This window comes from Nannobrachium achirus (assembly GCF_963921795.1).
Source record: "Nannobrachium achirus genome assembly, chromosome: 7".
NCBI lineage: Eukaryota > Metazoa > Chordata > Actinopteri > Myctophiformes > Myctophidae > Nannobrachium > Nannobrachium achirus.
In genome coordinates, this window is record NC_137816.1 from 39,934,051 (window position 1) to 39,951,204 (window position 17,154).

General features: G+C 42.2%; 1 protein-coding gene across 1 annotated transcript in view; it reads left to right on the plus strand.

Annotated features, from left to right (window-relative positions):
- Positions 1-16,381, plus strand: part of galns (galactosamine (N-acetyl)-6-sulfatase) — a gene marked incomplete at its 5' end in the record, with an annotated part of 41,704 nt that extends 25,323 nt beyond the window's left edge. Inside the window, 3 exons of the mRNA XM_080730223.1 lie at positions 6,627-6,748; positions 15,145-15,262; positions 16,044-16,381. Coding sequence (XP_080586349.1) covers positions 6,627-6,748; positions 15,145-15,262; positions 16,044-16,130 — 327 coding nt within the window. The 3' untranslated portion in view covers positions 16,131-16,381. The remainder of the gene's footprint in view (positions 1-6,626; positions 6,749-15,144; positions 15,263-16,043) is intronic.
- Between the last annotated feature and the right edge of the window lie 773 nt (positions 16,382-17,154).

Below are 17,154 nucleotides of genomic sequence, written 5' to 3' on the forward strand. Positions count from 1 at the left end.
ACGGGCGGCAGTGTGCAAACGTGACTGACATAACGTGAGGTTGATTTTTTTATTTGCGTGCTCCGAAATTCACTCCGATATTCGGCCCGAAAAACGCAGCAGTGTGCAACCACCTTTAAAGTACAATATTTGGATCCAAGATGTAGTGGAGTAGAAGTAAAAGTACTGAGAACTGGAAATACTCAAGTAAAGAACAAATACCTCAAAACTGCACTTAAATACAGTAATTAAGTAAATATACTTAGTTACTTTACACCACTGTTGATATGCATCCAGTAGAGAATGTCATTCCCTGGCTGTCCTCTCTGTAACGTACACTTGTTCCTCCTTTTGAAGACAGAAGCACTCCCAGTGGTGGACAGTAACAAAGCACATTTACTTAAATACAGTTTTTGAGTATCTGTACTTGAAAAAGGTTGTCAATGTTGCTGCATGGCTGTGCATCCAAATGGGAAAACATATGTCATTCATTCATTCTTATTATTGCGACCATAGGTCGCAGTTAACCGGCACATCTTGTCCACGTATCTCTGTAGGTCACGCCTGACACTGTGGTTCCCCTGTATCACAGGTATATGGGTTTGTCGCTCTGACATCACGCTCTGACATCACTGTGATGTCAGGGGAACCACTCTTAACAGAATGGGTTTGCCTCTCTGACATCATGCTCTGACTTCACTGTGATGGCACTCTAACAGAATCCCTTTTATACCCATTATGGAGTTCCCTGATGTCATCAATATTAAGCCCATATCTAACACGACTTCATATGGGAATGCCCATATATGGAGGCCACATCGGCCACATACCACACTAACAGAATTCATATATGGCCAAGACAGATGGCCAAGACAGCCCATATCTGTGTGGCTGGTTCTACAGACAGGGATCTCCATGTATGGGCATAAAAGGGTATGATGTCAGATGTCTTAGACATCATAGGACTTTCACACAACGAATAACTGAGTAAGCATGTTTGGGCTCTCACAGCACATCTCCATATACAGTACATGGATCTCCATATATGGGTACCAGGGGTCTCCATATATGGGTAACTGGTCCGATATACTGATCACTGGCCAGATGGCAAAAAATTGGCACGACCTCGCCCTTTAGGGCAAGGCCGTGCGTTGCGAGGCGTTGTGAGCATGTAGATCTGCCAATTTCACAATAGAACCGTGTTATACAAAATGTAATGCCTCAACTCTTAGTGCTTGTCAGGGTGGGGGGGTCCCCAGTTAACATATGATTAATTTGGGAGTCGCGGCCTTAAGGTTGAGAACTACTGCTATAAATCCCAGCAGTAATCAATTATATTCATCACATGTGCGGAAATTCCCGCTCCCTTATAGAAAACAGGGGACCCTGCTTGTGCTGCTCTGCTCTGATACCCCAGGGGAAGAAGTGGGGGTCCTCCCTCCATCCTCCTGTCCTTAAAGTGATGTCCTTCTTTCTCCCAAGTGCTTTCTCCCTGCCCTGGCTCTGTGATTCCAGCAAGGCAGTTTGTTTTATGCCCCATCGGTCGCTTAAATTGCTCTCTCCTTCAGGGCCGCTGAATCAATAGCAGCCTCCTTTATCAGCTCATGTGAACTGGAGTGGAACTTCACAAATAATGGCGTCTGATTGCCTGTGAGTTGCCTATCGATTGGTGTATGTATGTGGGTGTATGTGCACGCACGTTCACATGCATGTGCAAGTCTACACAAATGTACATGTCTCTTTATGTATGTGTATGTGTGTGTGTGTGTGTTTGTGTTTTGATGTGTCCTCTTGTGCTGCGCTCTGTGAAGGTTAATGCTGCAGTGCAGTCTGGTTTCAGCATATCAGTGTGACTAAGACTGATCAAACTTCTCAATGTGACGTAAAAATAAAATAGTCTTTGTTTTTTTACATTTGTGTTTATTTCACAATAAACACAAATGTAAACAGCTTCAAGTGTTATTTCAATCATAATATCAATCAAAATATTTCCTATTTATAGAGCCACATGTTTGTGTCTTGAGATCAAGGGTTGTACTTAAATGGCTATTGTGACTTGCTTATCTACCTTTGAAATCATTTTGGCACTTTGTGATTACAAAAAATGTTTTCCATTGATATACAGCAGGGGTAGGCAACCTTAGGCACGGGTGCCAACATTGGCACAGGGGAAGGTGATAACTGGCACACTGACAGAAGTGTGAGAGACAGGATTTTTATTTTAAAATCAATATATATATATATATATATATATATATATATATTTTAAACATGGTCAATTAATATCTCTGTAGCCATTAAACGAAACGGGTTTCTTACATTGATGCTCCTACATCATGCAAGTTACTTTCCATCCCTCATATACTGTGTGCACAGTGCACATCCCATAACCCACACACTGCACATCATTTTGGAGCTCATATCTTTGAACGGGTAAGGGCTAGTTATTTTAAGAAGGTGACAATTTGCACACTCCTAGTAACTCTAAAGTAACACTCAGGATCTTACTGTGCACAGGTACAGAACCAACAATCACACTTTGCTGCTTCCCATCTCAGTTCTCTGCAACACTTGAGAGATAATTGTTATCCAGGCCTATGGTGAAAAATAAACAAGGGAAGATGGATGTTTGTGAAGAAGAACGAACATTTGTGGTTAATCACCGGGGAAGGCGCTATTGTTCTGTCCTGGCAGTCCCCATGTGGTTCAGTCACGGGGAAAATGAGAAATTTCACAGCCTTAAATAGCTCTCATCAAACTCTCTTAACTCTTCTCCCTGTGCGGCAACAGAGTGATGTTAATGGGAAGCACTTTTGGTGACTATGGCTGTTCTTACGGCGGGACTCTGCAGGAGGCTAGTCGTCTATAACAGTACTTCTTTTTCATATAAAGGGCCCCCCTTTTTTACAAGATTTATGTTAAAATGTTTCAAAATATTTATAGATTATTTTTTCAAAAATATTTATAGATTATTTTTCCAAGTTCACAACACATCACATCGTCGTTGTCGGGTGAAAACCTTGTATGTCCAAAATGTTCATTTTTCATTTATCATTTTATAAATGATTTAAACTAATGAAAACAGTTGATCTACAAGCACACAACGCCTCGCGGTGCGAGGCGTTGTGTGCTTGTAGATCCGCTGTTTTCACTACTTTTGTGCGACGGCCTTGTATGATGAAGCAGGGCTTTACTTTGCGAAAAAACGTACAAATTTGAAACTTGGAGATACAAGGTTTCCACCCGACAAAGACGACATGCTATATTTACTGATTTCACTGGGGACCCCCTATATTATTTCCTATATAAGGACAGAGGGATATACTCAAGATATTTAGCTTAATTTATAGTGCTCCGTATGACATGTCGCTCTGTGTCGCTTGCCGACAAGAGCTGATCTACAAGCCCACAATACGTCTCATTACAATGACAGGCATGTGACACCGTCGTACGATGGTGTATAACTCAGTGTCCAGTACCCAGACCAATATCTTTTACGCTTGTATGTAAGTGGGAGGGAGATAATCAATGATGAGCAGCTCAGTTATTGAAAATTCACACCTACTGTAGTGTGAAGTGAGCAGTGATATTTATGAGTTAATTTCATTAAGCGTCCCGCAAAGCTTGGCTAATGTGACCCTGGGTGTACAACAAACTTTGAGCGCTTTGTGCCAAGATGTAGGCCAGATGTGGGCCACAATTCACGGACAAAGCTTAGCTCCTTCCGGGAGCACCGCTCAAAAATAATGCACGATGCTGGGGCTAATTGTCTTGGCAGTGTTGCAAGACTGTTTTGACCTGCCTCGTCCATTATTCTCCTATATCAGGCCACCTAATTCTGCATTATCACTTACTCGTCATCAATGTCCTGCTTTATATTATAAACGCACTATGGTGAAATGGAACTAGACTACTATTTTATAAACTCAGCAACAATCCGCAGAAATCCTATACTTGATGTAGTTATACTTGGAGAATGATATCTTTGTGCAAAATTGATTTCTTTTTTTCTTTTTTCCTTTGGGGGGGGGGGATCAAAGATTCCTTTTCCAGTCCTCCCCACAGCCCCTGGCTGCTGCTGCTGCTGCACCTTATCTTGTAATAAGAACCCCCTCCGCTCCAGTTTGAAAGCAGTCTAGCAGTATCTATAGCATTAATGTCAGGGGAGATATGGAGCTCTCGCTGTTCTGTCCTGGCTACAAGAGACAGAGTCAGAGAGATACACATGGCAGGCCTTTCTTGCAATCCTCTGGGACAAGATCTTTTACATTTCCAAGACCCTGTCTTCAAAAGGCAGTATGGGCAAGTCTGGATCACAGGGTACTCTACAGAGAGCCAAGAGAGAGCAGGGGAGACAGACGGAGAGAGAGAGAGAGAGGGAGTCGAGGGGCAGACAGAACTTGGAGGTAGCGAGAGGAGGAGAAAGAGAGTTTGAATGTGCTCCATTGAGCTTTGAGTGTCTTCCTATGGGTCCCAGAGGGGGGTCGGTACAGCATCTTACAGATGAATGCCTTCTTAATATTAGCTGTGTTCATCATTAGGGGGTCTAGGGGAGTGAGTGGGTGTGACTCAATAGGTCTGCGATCACAGCTTGACTGTGATTGGAACTGAAGGCATGAACTTACAAAGAGCAAGAACACACCTCCGTGAAGTTTTTTTTTTTTTCTTTTTTTTTTTTTTTTGCGCCGTTTTTTTTTGTCTCTTTTTTATTTTATTTTATCCTGATATATCTACTGCATAGTACTGTGTTCTATCCGTCTGTCATTCAATGTTATATGAGATACTTCAATGGTTTCCTGTGTAAATAAGCCAAGTACTTTCCTAGGATCTCCTTTTAGTTGACCGTGTACCAGTGAACTGTACTGTCTTGAAACTGTACCTTTTTATATGCAAACTTCTAATAAAGTCTTCAATCAATAAATCAATCAAGTTGGCACCCCATATGATGAAAACATCATATATAAAAATGGTGTCATTCTTTAGTGCTGGATTTGTGCTGAAATGTGCCGTAAATTTTATAATTTGTATTGCATTTTTTAGATCTTTTAAATTATACTTTTGCTGAGCCTTGCACCCCCAATTTTTTGGCTCCAAATCGGGAAAAAAGGGTCTCATGCTTTAGTGCAGGATGTGCTCTAATTTGTGCCGTTGAAATCGGCAAACAAATTGTGCCGTTTATATATATATATATATTAGGGATGCCCCGATCAGGGTTTTTTTGCTCCCGATCCGATACCGATCAAATATTATTGCTTCCGATTCGATCCCGATCTTTCCCGATCCGATCTTTTGGCAAGGCATTAAGAAGAAAAAAAAATTCTATTCATTCTATCACTTGGTTCTCAACCTTTTCAGGCCGTGACCCCCAAAATAATCATATTTTAACTGGGGACCCCCGACCCTGAAGAGTTGAGGAAGTATATTTTGTATAACACGGTTCTATTGTGAAAATAGCAGATCTACATGCTCACAACGCCTCGCAACGTGAGGAGTTGTGAGCATGTAGATCGGCTATTTTCACAATTTCTGGCTTTAATATTTGACAATTTGGCCAATGTTTAATTTGTCATTTTAGAGGTATTAAAAAGTCCTTAATTTTTCACTTTCGAAATGTGCAGATACCCTCTATACACTTAAACTTTATGTTGATTTGTTTACTGTTGAGAGAGAAAACAATGTTGCACATTAAGTTAATCATCTGGGGACCCCCCCAAAATAATTTGAGGACCCCCCTGGGGGTCCTGACCCACAGGTTGAGAACCACTGAGCTAGTTGACAGTGCAGAGAGACATAATTGCCTTCCTTTGATCCATTAGCAAGGGGCCAATTACTACTTATTGGCATCAGCTGCCAGCTGTACACAGAGTCTGACACAATCACATTCCCTCTGCAGTGCTCTGTCTGTCTGTCTCATTTCTCCAAAAGCCCTTGAATATGATTGAAAATGATTAAGGATTACTGTGATTATGGTAAGCTTACATGTCATATCGCATTCACCTTACCTGTAACTTTCAGTACTCCCAGAAAATATTTTTTTGAAAAAAAAAGAAAAAAACTTTTTTTTTTTTTTTTCGATTTTTTTTCCCCGATCTCCGATCTTATAAAAACGGCCATATCGGCGGCCGATCCGATCACGTGATCGGGATCGGGCAACACTAATATATATATATATATTATATAATAATAATAAAAAATAATAATATATATATATATATATATATATATATATATGAATTAGCAGAATTTAGCAGCAGTACAATGTAGTGACTAACAGAGGGTGGTGTAGAGCAGCAGTACTTCATAGTAGAACATAGCAAGAGAACAGTGGTGGTGTGTAGAATATCTAAAAAATGATAGCAGCACAAATTATAAAATGTACGGCACATTTCAGCACAAATCCAGCACTAAAGAATGACTAAAGGTGTAACAAAGTTGAAGAAACCACTCAAATTTCAATGGAAATGGGTATCAGCGATTGTATATGTTCACCTATATAGTGGGGAGAAAATAATTAGGTCTTGGCTTGAGACTCGATGAATAGACATGACAAACTTGCATTTTCCTACACCCATCCTAAAGGTTTTAGAGCAACGTGGCTCTAGGTTCTTCCTGTAACATTCTCATGCGCGAGCCTTTCTCTTTTCCAGGGTATCAACTTCTGTCCAGGTCAGGAGGTAGCAGGCGTGACCACTCACGTCCAGAAAGAACACACAATGGAGCCAATCATTTTCCACCTGGGTCGGGACCCGGGGGAGAAATTCCCTATCAGGTCAGTCTCCTTTACATAATTATCTGCCCTTGGGACGGCTTCCAGCTGAGAAGAGCGAGAGCGTGGGTGGCAGAGGGGGCAACTTTATCAGGAGTAGAGGAGGGAGGAACTGAACTGAGAGCACAGGAGGAATAGTCATGCACAGCCAACACCACAGGCAGGGGCGTCGCACCAAATTCTGGGCCCTGGGTACAAGGATTCACTCACATTTTGTGCTTTAACTATTCGAGCTTGTAGATCTGCTATTTTTGAAAAATCATTGAAAAGCTTTGAATATTTCAAAAAAAAAAAAATTGAAAAACCTATGTTTCTATGTCAGTGGTGCTCAAACTCTTTCACGTGAAGGACCCCCAAAATTATATGTATTTGGCCACGGACCCCCATCTCAAAATGTTAAGTTCCAGGGACCCCCGCAGAATCAAAATTTGAGTTACAAATGTTCAAAATACATATAGGCTACAGTATTCAAAGATTTGCACACATTTTCAAGAGTTTTTAAAAATTGCAGATCTACAAGCTTGTATATCCCTTTGAGCTTGTATATCTGCTATTTTTCAATAGCTAAAGTATAAAATAATTAAGGCCCCTCCAGCTTCCTCCTTGGGCCCTATTAACTCAGTCCCACTCCCCCCCCCCCCCCCCCCCCCCTTGAGACGTGGGATGGTGGGGGAGTGAATGGGGGAGCAAGGTGAATTGTCAGTTGGAGGTCCCGATACCAATGAGATCAATGGTGATTCAGTGGTGTGAAAGAAGGAAGGGAGGTAAGGACTGCCGATTGATCCACTCAGCCAGAGAGCGCCTGATTAAACCATCCTCTTTGCGGTTGCAAACAGCTCCTTAAAAGATCACTATCTACCCCCCACCGCCTTCAGTCCCATCCGTTGCGCCCCGCTGCAACTTAAGATTATTGTTCAGCTCTCAATTGAGGGAGAGTTCTGTTTAATGTGTCTCTCCTGTGTCTCCCTCTGTCCGAGCTCATATCATAGGAAGAGTTGAGAAACACTGAGGGGGAGAGAAAGTTGGACAGAAAATTACCCTTACTGGTCAGGGTGCAAAAATGAAATACAAATGTTATGTACGATATATCGGTCATCATATCTGTATCTGTAATATTTGCCTTAAAGGGATATTCCACTTAAAAAAAAAACGATAACTGCGATGACTTTCTTCATTTATTTTTGGAGCGGTGAAAGCGCTCCCAATAGACAGTTATGTCCGTGGGTATGTGGGTGGCTGGCTGGCTGGCTGGCTGGCTGGCCGTGTCCGTCCGTAGCCTGGCAATACCTTGAGTGGCCACACACAACACACTAGTTAAAGGAGGGGCACTGTTTTGTGCTGGCCAGGCACACTCACCACTCACTCACACTCACACGTGCACGCAACACACACACACACACACACACACACACACACACACACACGCACACACACGCACATAGAACACAGAATCAAAAACAGATCTAGAACACATAGAATCCAAAACATAGATCTAGAACACATCGAATCAAAAACATAGATCTAGAACACATAGAATCAAAAACATAGATCCAGAACATATAGAATCAAAAACATAGATCTAGAACACATAGAATGTAAAAACATAGACCTAGAACACAGAATGAAAAACATAGATCTAGAACACATAGAATGTAAAACTAGACCAGGTCAACCTGGTTGTGCCAGACCCCCTGTCTGTCATCATCATTTATGACATCATGCCTTTTGTAGGCATGTCATCATCATGTCATCATCATATATACCCTTTATATAGAAAACCCGGACAGACCGACATTTGCTTATGTAGGCCTACCCATTTCATGGGTCTGGCAAACATAGACCTAGAACACAGAATCAAAAACATAGATCTAGAACATATATAATCAAAAACATAGATCTAGAACACATAGAATCAAAAACATAGATCTAGAACACATAGAATCAAAAACATAGATCTAGAACACAGAATCAAAAACATAGATCTAGAACATATAGAATCAAAACATAGATCTAGAACATATAGAATCAAAAACATAGATCTAGAACACATATAGAATCAAAAACATAGATCTAGAACACAGAATCAAAAACATAGATATAGAACATATAGAATCAAAAACATAGATCTAGAACACATAGAATCAAAAACATAGATCTAGAACACAGAATCAAAAACATAGATCTAGAACATATAGAATCAAAAACATAGATCTAGAACATATAGAATCAAAAACACCATATAGAATCAAAAACATAGATCTAGAACACATAGAATCAAAAACATAGATCTAGAACACATAAAATCAAAAACATAGATCTAGAACACATAGAATCAAAAACATAGATCTAGAACACAGAATCAAAAACATAGATATAGAACACATAGAATCAAAAACAGACACACACACACACACACACACACACACACAGGGTATAGCTGCTCAGATTCACCGCTCCACTTCGAACCGAGGTTTGATTTTTGATAATTCTTTGGGAAAATGTAAAAAAAAATACAAAAAAAAAAAAATGTATAAAAAGAACACGGCCTGCTCACGTATTAGGAGGGTAGTGTGAGTCACCAGAAAAAGTAATGGGTGTTTTTAATGAATCCATCATGGTTAAAATGGAGTTTGAAGTTACAATGGGTGTGTATGGGGAGAAGCCCTGGAGGAGGAGGACTGATAACATTTACATCAAACATCTAAATATTGATATATTAAAAGTTTTTTTGAAAGTGAAATATCCCTTTAATCGACCAGTATCAAACTGATATCAGAATAATATAAATGTATTGTTTTAGCCTTTGAATGCCTTTTGCAATGACTGGTTGCAGATGCAATCAATGTTTCCTGCAGAATATTTCAAAAGGGTCAGCAAGTTGGAACATTTTCAAATAAAAATATTACGTTTAAGTTGTTTATGTTCAGATGTGCGGCAAGCCGGCAACATTTCTATAGCATTGCTTTTTAAAATTGTGTTTCTATGTATTTTTCAGAATGGATAACATTTTAAGTTCTCTTTATACAGATAATAAAGATATTGGTAAGCATTGGTTATTGACCATAACAGCAATGTATCAACATTGCTGTTTTGGTAGATAACAAATACCAATACAGTGTTGGTCAATACATTGTCCAGAAATGTAACATCGGTGGATCCCTAAAAGGAATAAGAGCGATTGAAAAGACAGAACTTTCAAGTGGAATGCTATCTTGCGTCGCACATTTATGATGACAATGTGACAGTGGAATAATATTCCTTTTAATGATCCCATATCGTTTCTCTGGATATGTCTCCTCGTCCTCATCCATGCTCCCTGACTGAGTGTGTGCATCTGGTTTTATAGCCTGTCGTCGTCTCCTCTTTAACTTTCCCCTCAATCCCCTCTCACACCGCAGGGAAGATTGGATGATGAAACATTAATGTTGTTTTTGTTTTATCTTCTCCAACCTCAGCCTTGCTTAGATTCAACTACAGGAAAGCACAAAGGAAAACAATCTATAGGAAATCATGTATTGTACGCACCCACACACTCTCTCTCTCACTCACACACGCACGCATGCACACACACACACACACACACACACACACACACACACACACACACACACACACACACACACACACACACACACACACACACTCTCTCTCTCTCTCTCTCTCTCTCACACACACACACACACACACACACACACACACACACACACACACACACACACACCAAATCATGTCTGTGGGTGGAGGTCATTGGGTTGGTGTAGAAGGTCACCATGCTCTTGGACTTCTCTGCCCTCCAATCCCACACAACACGGCACACCCTCTTTACTTCCTTCTCTCTCCTTTCATTGGTTCTTGTTAGTGTTGTTAATTCTCCTTTCTTTCTAAACTCACCCCTCGTTCCTCCCTTGTTGCTCTTTTCCCCGTTCCTCTCGCTCTGTGTCTTGGATCACTACTCGGCTGTTGTCCCTTGGTGTCCACTGGGACCACTCTCCTCCGTCCTAGTATTGTTTGTGCGTGTGTGTGTGTGGTGTGTGTATGTGTGTTTTGGCCGTGTGCTCCTCAGTCCCCCAGCTGGACTGGCTGGTTGGCCATCATTAATCTTTGTCTCCACCTAAAGAGCCACTTAAGATGATGTAGGGCCTGTCCGCACACATACCTTCACTACTGTGGCAGGCTGTGATACAGCAAAGAGCACACACACACACACACACACACACACACACACACACACACACACACACACACACACACACACACACACCGGCTAGCCCTGCACTGCCCAGCCCAGTCCTATCACCCAGTAGCACAGTATAGGCGGCTCACACTAAAGTGCCTTGGAACAGAATGCTGACGTTAATATGATTTAATTACGTTTAGCTATTTGTTTAATGTTTACTCACAGAGTCCTTTTCCTCTTGCACCTCAGATTATTAGATTGGAAGCACGGGCTTGGACAACTATCAACTAGGGATGGGACGATAAGCGATATTATCGTTTATCGTGATAAAAAACGCTCACGGTAATCGTATCGTGGAGATTTAATTTATCGTGATATCGTCCTCCGTCATGCACTGGGATCAATTCACCTTTTATTTACCGAGCTGCATATCTGGTACCATTTAAACCCTCTATAATTGGTAAAAGTTATAATATACGTACTTTATACAGTCTTTTTTCACTCTCTATCAAATGTCTTTGCCAAAAAATAGTCGATCTACAAGCCCACAACGCGTTGTAAGCTTGTAGATCTGCAATTTTTTGGCAAATGTTCCGCCCCAGGATAATGGATTTTGATTATCGCGATAATATCGTGAATCGCGATTTATTTTGCCACAATAATCGTGACATGACATTTTCATATTGTCCCATCCCTACTATCAACCAACCCAGGTCATGCATCATGCATTTCATTGAGGACACTGGACACATCCCGTCTTGTCCTGCCTTTAGCTCACCTTCCCAACAACCCCCGTCTCAAATCCCTTAATGCAGCGGGCAGTTTTTAGCCCACTCTGGCCTCATCTTCACTACTGTACCTCTGTAGCTCATCTGTACCCAATCAATAGTCTTCACTGAACTGCTCAATTTCCACTGGGGAGGAGAAGACTGGGGAGGGAGGGAGGAGGCAGGGCAGAGCTATTTGATTGTCTCTTCAATTCCCCCACCTACTTCTCTCTCTCTCTCTCTCTCTGTGTGTGTGTGTGTGTGTGTGTGTGTGTGTGTGTGTGTGTGTGTGTGTGTGTGTGTGTGTGTGTGTGTGTGTGTGTGTGTGTGTGTGTGTGCGTGTGTGCGCGCACATATTCCAGCAGTAGGGTTATGAATCAGTAATCAGAGTGGTGACACACCTGAGCAATGCCCCCCCCCCCCCTTTCCCCCCTGGGTGTCATACATTATAAATCAAAAGGCTTCATTTGCATACAGCCTGGTTATTATTCTGTTTTTTTTGCTTTTGCACTAGCAAGCTAAGGGTTATAATCATGATAATGAGCTTTGCTGACTGTGGGCTTTTCATTTATTTGTTTGGAGAGCGCAGAGGGCATGAATAAATATATTGTTGGTTTTTGATTTACAGGTCTGCAGTATGGGATGTTCAATGCACAGACAAAACAATATAAGTTTGTATTATGCTGCAAGCCTCTGGTACACAGCGTCTGTTTGCCTGGAGAGGATGCTCCCTTGAATAGTTCTCGCTCGTTGATGCGTCTCCCTCACATTTACTCGTTGTACACGGCTCCGTCATTTATCTGAACGGAAATCACAAACAATCAATAGTAAACACAGATAGCGGGGGAAATTAAATATCCCTCATGCTGATCAAGATATTGTCTTCCCACGGAATCGCACATTTTGCGATTTCAGATAGGCTAGTGGCCAATCTTAATGTGATTCTCAGCTTTTTTTTTTTTTTTTCTGTGGGAAGTAATCCCGAGATAACGTCGGTGCTAAGCTTAAGACAAATGTGGCACACATGGAGAGAGAGACTAATGTCAGACTGTAGCCTACACAGTCCAGCCATTGTAAAGGCTATGAATCAGGGGCGTCACAGGGGGGGGGGGGGGGGGGGATCTGCTATTTTTGAAAAGTCGTGAGAATGTGTGCAAATCTTTGAATATATGTATTTTTTAAGCAAACATTTGTACTCAACTTTTGCTCCTGGGGGTCCCTGGAACTAAATATTTTGAGATGGGGGTCCGTGGCCAAATACATGCGTATCATTTTGGGGGTTCTTCACATGAAAAGGTTTGAGCACCACTGACATAGAAACAAGACTTTAGAGGTTTTCCAAAAACAGCAGATCTACAAGCTCGCAGCGCGGCACCGAGTGCCGCGCTGTGAGCTTGTAGATCTGCTATTTTTCAATGGTTAACACAAGATAACGCAGTGAATCCTTGTACCCAGGGCCCAGAATTTGGTGCGACACCCCTGGATATGAATACAGGAAGAGAGGAGCAGGTGTTGCCACATTGGAGGAAGCCCCACTGCCCTGTGGGAGATCCACGCGGAGGGGGGGGGAGGGGGAGGAGGGGGGGGGGGGGCAGGGGGGAGGGGGGGGGGGGCAGGGGGGAGGGGGGTGCTGGACAGGGCCCGAGGTTATTACTCTAATTGACACTTCACCTCACACACATGCACATGCTCCCCAGGGGCCAATCAGAGGGCTGGATTTGGGGAAGAGGGCTGGCGGGGGAGAGGAGGGAGGGATGGTGGAAGGCTGGCACAGGTGCTGCTGGTGAGTGTATCGGGGGTGTAATTGCACTGGTGATATTTGTCTATCCGTGTGTCACGCCACCAGACGCCCACTGTCCAAAACACACACACGCACGCACGCACGCACGCACGCACGCACGCACACACACACACACACACACACACACACACACACACACACACACACACGCACGCTCACAGAGCCCATTAACCCTACAGGTCCTATTGAGAGTAGCGTTCCTTTGAAAGCCTTCAGGGCCTCTGTGTTTTACACACTGAATATAATGATGCACAGAGGTGCTCGCTGGTGTCCAACAACAGTAATTGAGAGACGGGGGAGGGGGGGCGTCCATATATGGTCCGTCCTGCTCACTGGTGGGCCTTCCCCAAAGGAGGTCAGTGCTGTAGGGCAGAAACCTTGTAACTCCATATTTGAACTTTTTATTATTTTTCATTTAAATCAGGGGTCTTCAACGTTTTTCAGGCCGGGGACCCCTTAGTTGAGAGAGAGATGAAGCAGGGACCCACCCACAACCTTTGTGGATTCCATATAGTTTCATCGTTTGACAGCACAATCATCATTGTATTTTGGATTCATGTCAATTTGTGTTTTCATTTACCGAAACCACTTGAACCGTCAATACGGAATAAAGTTGACCTTTCACTCTGTACTTGGTCTGCTCTTTTTCCCCTCTACACCAAACCTCTTTGCTGAAAATAGTCGATCTACAACCTGAGCTTGTAGATCTGCTATTTGTGGCTAAAGTTATGGACACTAGGGTTCAAGTGGTTAATATAAAAAAGGAGAAAAAGGGTTTCTATCACACAAAGATTTGGAGGACCCCCTGTAGAAGACCCCTGTTTTAAATGAATGTCCTACTTCGTCAGTGTCACACACAACAAAACATGCAGAAATAGCTTCTAGTTGTGAGCTTGTAGATCTGTTATTTTTTGCTATTTTTAATAAACAAAATTATGTGAAAGTAGTTACGTCTGTCCGTGGGTTTTCATACATGTTTAGCCAATTAACAAGAGCTTGTGAGTAAATAACTACATTGGATCCATTGGAACACAGGTTCTTATTTTACCATTTCCTGAAAAGTACAAGTTTTGGACATACAAGGTTTCCTTGCCGATCGTGGTGATGTGTGTTTTTATCTACCGCTAAGTGTTTGTGTGTTTCTTTGCTTGTTGAAAGTTATGTCACCTCGAAGTGATGAGTTAAGCTGTGAAATGGCAGCGGTGGCGATGTCCCCTTGATGTTTATTACGTGCACACGTACACAGTACACACAATGCATTCACTACAACAGCAATCTGGCTAGCCATCGTCAAAGAAAAGGGAACGCCCACTCTGGTTTTCCCTAGAAGCGTAAGCTATCATGACTCTGTCTCGAGAGAATGCTACAGCAGTGGTTCCCAACGTGAGGTCCTTGAGGGGGTTCCAGATTGTCCCCAGCAAAATGAGTTAATATAGCATCAAAATCAGTTTAACCACTTTAAAGGTCCGTTCCCACCGAGCACTATAACTATAAAAATACAGTTAACTTGACATGACAAAGTTTGAGAATCACTGAGGCCGACCTTCAGAATCACATCAATGGCTATTCTTCTTTAGGTCTGATGTCTGTTCCTTCTCGTGTGTGTGTGTGTGTGTGTGTGTGTGTGTGTGTGTGTGTGTGTGTGTGCTTGCAGTGTGTTATCGAAGGAGTACCAGACTGTGTTGAACCGTATCTCTGCGGTTGTGCAGCAGCATAAGGCCACCCTGGTGCCAGCAGTTCCCCAGCTCAACATGTGTGACTTGGCTGTCATGGTGAGAGTCATGCACTATACATGCATTTACACACAAATGACTTGTTTATTTACTTATTTATAGCTTTTATTTGATGATACATCAGGTGGTGCATAGTACCAAAGTAGCAGAGTTTCATGCAAAATAATACATATTTTAACAGTCTACTTTAATCCATTGTCTGCTGAAAGGAAAATGACATAAAACTCTTCCCCTTTTTTGTGTGTTTGCGTGATGAAAACCTTTTGCGTTCTGTTAATTTGATTTTCATTCTTTTCTTATACATCAGATACACGATTAAAGGGAAACTGATAAAGCCTTTACTGTATGAAACAACTGAGTCGTTCTGTGTACCAAAGCCATTCTCATTTCCTCTCTGCATTCAGCCAGCAATGAGCCTGAGGATGTTTGTTCCACTCCACCAGACCGTCTTTTATGTTCACATGTTCATATGCTTACCAATATTTTTCTTCTCTCCTTATTAGCTCAAATAATAGCTTGTATCAGAAGTCATCAACCTAGTGGAAATCTTTTGTCGCTGATTGTTTGCTTGTTTCATGCATTTATATTAAGTCAGCTGAATTGCATTATGGCTTTGTTTCCTAAAGGAGCACTCTCACAGAACTCCTAAGTGTGCATCATTCATACACCAGCAGTGCGCCAGTGCCCCCTTGTGGGGAATAGAATAAACAGCATGACAAACTGCACCATTCTAACCAGACTAATGGATCTCCGTCCACTCTCTCTCTCTCTCTCTCTCTCTCTCTCTCTCTCTCTCTCTCTCTCGTGCTCTCTGCAACAGAACTGGGCCCCAGCAGGATGTGAGAAACTAGGAAAGTGCCTCAAAGCTCCAGAGTCTAAACCCTGGAAGTGTGACTGGCCTCACTGAGTGCACAGGCCTAAGCCGGAGAAGAAGACCAACAGTGAAGCATCAGAGAAGTGTGCACCGAACCCTGCCGATGAAGAACCAATCCAGTGATGTGAATAGTTTTGACATGCTGAAAACAACACACAAACAACTGGATAATAATGTGTCCTGAATCAAGACTCGTACAAATCCAGTCCCATCACCCTACCAAGCCATATTTAACAATATATCAACAAGCTTAAATAAGTAATTGTAAGCTGAAATCGTTTATTTTTTACCCCTGTTCTTGTTTGTGAACAAAATATAAGACATTGTGTATAAGACATAGTGTGTGGATTCTCACCAACTTGGAAAAGAGTCTGGTCATTTGGAAATCATTACGTTTTGATGGTGAGTCTTATTTTCAATTCGATACATGATTTTGATGTGGGTTTAATTCATTTAATTTGGTTAAGGTTGGACATTATTTCTATGTTTAGGTTTAGGCCTGGGTTGAATTAATTTACCGTACTATAGTTAAGTATTATTATTATTGAAATGTGGGTATAACTGAAGTTGTCTGTACTATACTAGTGGAAGTTGATGGGCTCAAGGAGAAATTATTACTGAATCTTAAACGTAGGTCTGCATCATTTGCACATGCTAGGTGATAAACGGTTTCACTATGTAAAGACCACACCTTTTTTTTAAGCTTTTTTTTATGGATTCATTGGAGAGAGACATATGCATCAAAGCGCTTTTACAATGTATGGACCCATTCACAAACCGATGGCAGAGGAAACCATGCATTTAGGGGCTCAGGGACTTGCTCAAGGACACTTCGAAACTTGGCCAGGAGGAGTGGGAATATTCTGCTTCCAATATGGCCACTCCACCTCCTGAGCCACTGCCCCTCCCCATAACAGTGGAGGAATGGAAGTGGTTTGTGTGGGTTGGGCAAAACCCGGGAGCCCAGGGTGAGGGATGGAGGTTTTGGGGGAGGATGGTAACCCTGGTCTTTTGGCTTGGGGACAGGGGCGTCACAAGGGGGGGAAAGTGGGACTGA